The following is a 4,917-nucleotide window of genomic DNA, read 5'->3' on the forward strand; positions in this document are numbered from 1 at the left end:
GCCTTGGAGCCCATTGTTCATCATGCACGGCTTCTCCTCATCATAGTGATTCTTCAACGGTTGAGGGCCCCAACGACTTCATAGTAGTGCTTAGGGTCTTATCCAATGTTTGCTTGGAGTAGTTTGGGGTGATGTTGCTATTTTCAGCGTCCTTGTATCTGCCTTGGGTGTGTGTGTTGTGTTGGTGTGGGGTGTGTGTTTGTATCCACTTTCTCGGTGATGGTTGCTTTATTTATAAAGCGGGGCGGAACCCTTTTTCTTAAAATAAAAAAAAAGGGATAAGTATATTTTTGGTCCCTCAACTTTACCGACAATGTAAAAATGGTCCCTTAATTTCAAAACCAGACAAACATTGTTCCTTAACTTCTAAAACCGGATACTTTTCGACCCTCGGGCTAGTCAAGGTGGTTTTGGGGTGAGTATTGACCTTTGACCTCGCCACATCAGCGCCACGTCACACAGAACTGTTGAATCTCTCTTTCTCTCTCCTGACATGGGTCAGCTTGTCGGAGTTGTACATGTCAGTGGTGTTTGATGTGTCGTGGTATCGAATGTGTCGTGGTATCGAAGAGCTGGTTTTTCTAGCTGTAGCAGGACGGCGGTGATGCATGGCCATCCAACAGACTGTACATTGTCGATCTCGTCATCTCGCCGAGAGCAACAGACACGCGGGAAGGACTGAGCTCGCCTTCTAACATGCGCTCGGCGTCTTCTAACATGGGCACATGGCCTCGGCGATCGAGCATGGGAACGTCATGGACACCGGGTCGTACGTGTTCGACCGCTCAGGCGCTCAGCATGCACATCGTCCAAGTGCTCGTCGTCCATACGCTCGGCATCTAGCTAGCTTTTCACATGAACATCCAAAGCCAACTTTGTTGTGTACGTCAAGCCCGAGCGCCACGGCGCCTGCCCCCCTTCCGGTGCCGGCGGCATGACCGGGACGGTGAGCATGGCGAGGGCCAGCATCCCATGAGCCAGCCAGCACGAACGAGCATGTGTACACAGCATACAGTGTGGTCGCTGCTCGTGATGTGGCAGTCTAATCAGGATGACATGTCAATTTTTTGTTCAAAATTGAGTCCACGTCGGATGAAAACCACTTAAATTGATATGAGGGACTAAATTTATCCGGTTTTATAAGTTGAGAGACCACAGTTTGCCGATTTTGAAATTGAGGAACTATTTCTATACTTTCAAGGGAATCGAGAGACAAAAATATACTTATCCAATAGATCAGATGGACTCTTCCTCTCAAAAGCACTTCACCCAAAACACACCTAATCAAGGTTATCCTCTGTCCCATCATTCTCGTTTGAATATAAATGTTATAAACTTTCTCCGTCTCGAAATAAGTGTCGCTAACTTAGTACAACTTTGAAGGAGGTAGTACGGAGTTTCTTAACAAAAAAAATACCTAACAGTGAGCACGTATGGTCTCGACATCAACTATTGCTTTTTGTACAGTCGGTCTGTTGCAAGGTATATAGCTGGATAAGTATATCGGTTTTACTAATCCTTAGTCGACTGACATTTTCTCAAGTCTGAGTCGATTTCCGGAAACGCAACTTACAGTCTTCTCACTAAACTGAATAAACTGAAGTTGCATTTTCTTAAGAATTGATTGAGACATAAAAAAGTGTCAATCAAACTGAGGCTTAGATGAATCCTATAAATAAACATATGAATAAACATTATCCTCTGTCTAGTCTTTGTCATTTGAATATAAATGTTACTTCCTCTCATCCAAAATAAGTGTCATAGTTCTGAACTTGGGTTAGTTCAAAAGTGCGACACTTATTATGGATCAGAGGTAGCATATATGATGTCTCTGTACAGGAAAGTACCTAGCACCTATGGTCTCGACATCAAGTTTCGCTCTTTCTACAGTCGACTGAGATTTTCTCAAGTCTGATTCGTTTTCTACAAATGCAACTTACGGTCGTCGCTAAACAGAATAAACTGAAGTTGCATTTTCTTAAGGATTGATTGAGACATAAAAAAGTGTCAACCAAACTGAGGCTTAGAAGAATCCTATAAATAAACATGGGAATAAACTTAAGAGTAGCGTTGACAATGACTAGCTGTTGTTGTACTACACACGGGCGATCGAGTTGTACTGTCAAGCAGTAGTACTACAAAAAAAAGTCAGCCCTGTACTCCACACCACACAAGAACACAAGATGGAGTTATCTTACTAATTAATTATGGGATTTTCTTCTAAATAATCATGCTTCAACGCAAGATGCGCTGAGGAGATAACTACATACGTACGTACGTACGTACTGGCCAAATATACCTAGAAACTCCTCTGCATATATATCGTGCTGGCCTTGAAGAAACCACCATGGCGAAGATGGCAAGGTCGACCAGGAGGACGTCTAATCTCATTTGCACCCTGCTGCTGCTCTCGCTGCTGCTGCTTACCTGCTTCTTCCAGCAGGCCAGCGGCCATGGCGGCGTCGACCACGGTGACGGCGATGAGGAGGACGAAGATGGCCACCACGGCGACGCGGGCGTCGGCGGGGGGCTCCGGTCCAGGGGGCTCATCGCCGTGAAGGTGTGGTGCCTGGTGATCCTGCTGGTGTTCACCTTCCTGGGCGGCGTGTCCCCCTACTTCTACCGCTGGAACGAGGCCTTCCTCCTCCTCGGCACCCAGTTTGCCGCCGGCATCTTCCTCGGCACGGCCCTCATGCACTACCTCGCCGACGTCACCGAGACCTTCCACGCCCTCACCGACAGCCCCTACCCCTTCTCCTTCATGCTCGCCTGCGCCGGCTTCCTCCTCACCATGCTCAGCGACGTGGTCATCGTCGCCGTCGCCAACAGGCAGAGGGTCAACCGGGCAGCTCCCATCCAGAAAGAGGCGGAGGAAGAGGGCGAGTCAACGTCGGAGGGGCCGGCGGTGGCGCACGCGCACCCTATGCTCATGACGGCGACATCGTCCTTCGAGGACGCGATCCTCCTCATCATCGCTCTCTGCTTCCACTCCATCTTCGAGGGGATCGCCATAGGCGTTTCAGGTGAACACCATAGATCCATTTCATAATTTTCAGGTGAACGGATAGTTTATGTTGTACAACTACACTTATTTTGGGATGGAGTGAGTATTTTATATCGGAAAATCAGAACTAATAGAGAAAGCGCACACCATAAAAATGCATATGTTTCAAAAGTTTGATCAAAATCAATTAATTTGCAGCGACGAAGGGAGAGGCGTGGAGGAACCTTTGGACGATCGGGCTCCACAAGATCTTCGCGGCGGTGGCCATGGGCATCGCGCTCCTCCGGATGATCCCCAAACGCCCATTCCTCCTGACGGTGCTCTACTCGCTAGCGTTCGCCGTGTCAAGCCCGGTAGGGGTGGGCATCGGCATCGCCATTGATGCCACGGCGGAGGGCTCGGATTGGACATATGCCATCTCCATGGGCATCGCCACGGGGGTCTTCGTCTACATTGCCATCAACCACCTCATGGCCAAGGGGTACCGCCCGCAGCAGCCAAACTACTTCGACAAGCCCATCTTCAAGTTCCTGAGTGTGCTCACCGGCATATCCGTAATGTGTGTCGTCATGATATGGGACTGATTTATCCGTCGGTTAAATCAAGAGGGTGTTTAAGTGCTTTGATTTGATTGCTCGCATGCACGGTATGCTTAATTTCATTTTGGTTTCGTGTGGATCATTGTAGACATATGTACTTATCTGATTTAATTGCATTTGGTACATGTTTGGATTGTTTGTGTGAGTGTGTGATCATTTGTGAAATGAGGTGATGGATAATTAGTTAGTCTCTCCGATCCATATTAATTATCGCTGGTTTTGTACAAAATTATACAATATGGATAGGAGGGAGTAAAACACGTTTTAACTTGGCCAATTATTATGTGGGGTTCGCTCACAAAGGGGCCTGCCGCATCTCAAGTTTTGCACTAACATGAGAAAATTAGATATTTTTCCCTGGGTCTATTTGCAATTACTGGAGATCAAGAAAACGTTGGCCTTGATTATATTAAATTATCTGAGTCCAAAACAATTAAATCGAGCGCCTTATTAAGTTTAAACTAACTGAAAGAACTGAAGCAAGCACAACAATCAATTTTATTTTATTTTTTATTAGGGAAGCAGAGCATTCAAATGAACTGAAGTTTTTTTTTCTTTTACATGCAGATGAACTGAAGGGCTGTGTATGGAGGAAGAAATAATATTAAGAAAAGCTTCTATTCAGGCCCAGCCCAACTTCCAGCCCATAGCTTCTTTCCTATTTGGTTTTCTTTTACCCTAACCTCAGTCACTCAGACTGCTGACCCGCAAAAAAAAAAGCACCTCACAGTAAAAAAAATTCAGGCGTCACAGTAAGAATATTAACTTGACCTGGAAAAGGTAGCATATAACCTCAACACAACTTAGTCAATATTTTGCAGATCTATGTCCTTTACTAACTCAGCCTCAGATTGTTTCAGAGAACATGAACATTTCTTGGAACAAATAAGATCATGACGACAGGCTACAGCTATGATCTGCAATTGAAATGACAATGATATCTTTCCTCCACATACAAAAATAAATTCTTGCGGTACTACAGTGATAGCACATGCACCAGCAACAAAAGACAGAACAGACTGGTATCTTCCTTCGCCAACAACCAACAGAACTCTGCAACTGCAGCTCAGCAACCAGAGCAAAAAAAATGGCAGGACTAGGACAGGACATGAATCATTGGCAATCAGGCAAACACAAGGCACTGCAGCAGCTACATGGACCGTTTCTGGAATAACAACTTTGATTGCAAAACATTGGATACCAGAATGGAATTGTAGTCATGCAGACTATCTATCACATCGAGCTGAAATGAATTTATATATCTTATTGTGATGAGGGTTGTGCAGCTCTGCTCCACATAAATTAAAAAAGGTC

General features: G+C 45.6%; 1 protein-coding gene across 1 annotated transcript; it reads left to right on the forward strand.

Annotated features, from left to right (window-relative positions):
• The first annotated feature begins 2,333 nt into the window (after positions 1 to 2,333).
• On the forward strand, positions 2,334 to 3,726 carry LOC119270749 (zinc transporter 1-like). Its single transcript, XM_037552801.1, has 2 exons — positions 2,334 to 3,023; positions 3,203 to 3,726. Exons 1-2 carry the CDS (start codon positions 2,348 to 2,350, stop codon positions 3,586 to 3,588), a joined length of 1,062 nt encoding a protein of 353 aa, XP_037408698.1. The 5' UTR covers positions 2,334 to 2,347; the 3' UTR covers positions 3,589 to 3,726.
• Positions 3,727 to 4,917: the final 1,191 nt, after the last annotated feature.

Source organism: Triticum dicoccoides, chromosome 3A (assembly GCF_002162155.2).
Source record: "Triticum dicoccoides isolate Atlit2015 ecotype Zavitan chromosome 3A, WEW_v2.0, whole genome shotgun sequence".
NCBI classification, from domain to species: domain Eukaryota; kingdom Viridiplantae; phylum Streptophyta; class Magnoliopsida; order Poales; family Poaceae; genus Triticum; species Triticum dicoccoides.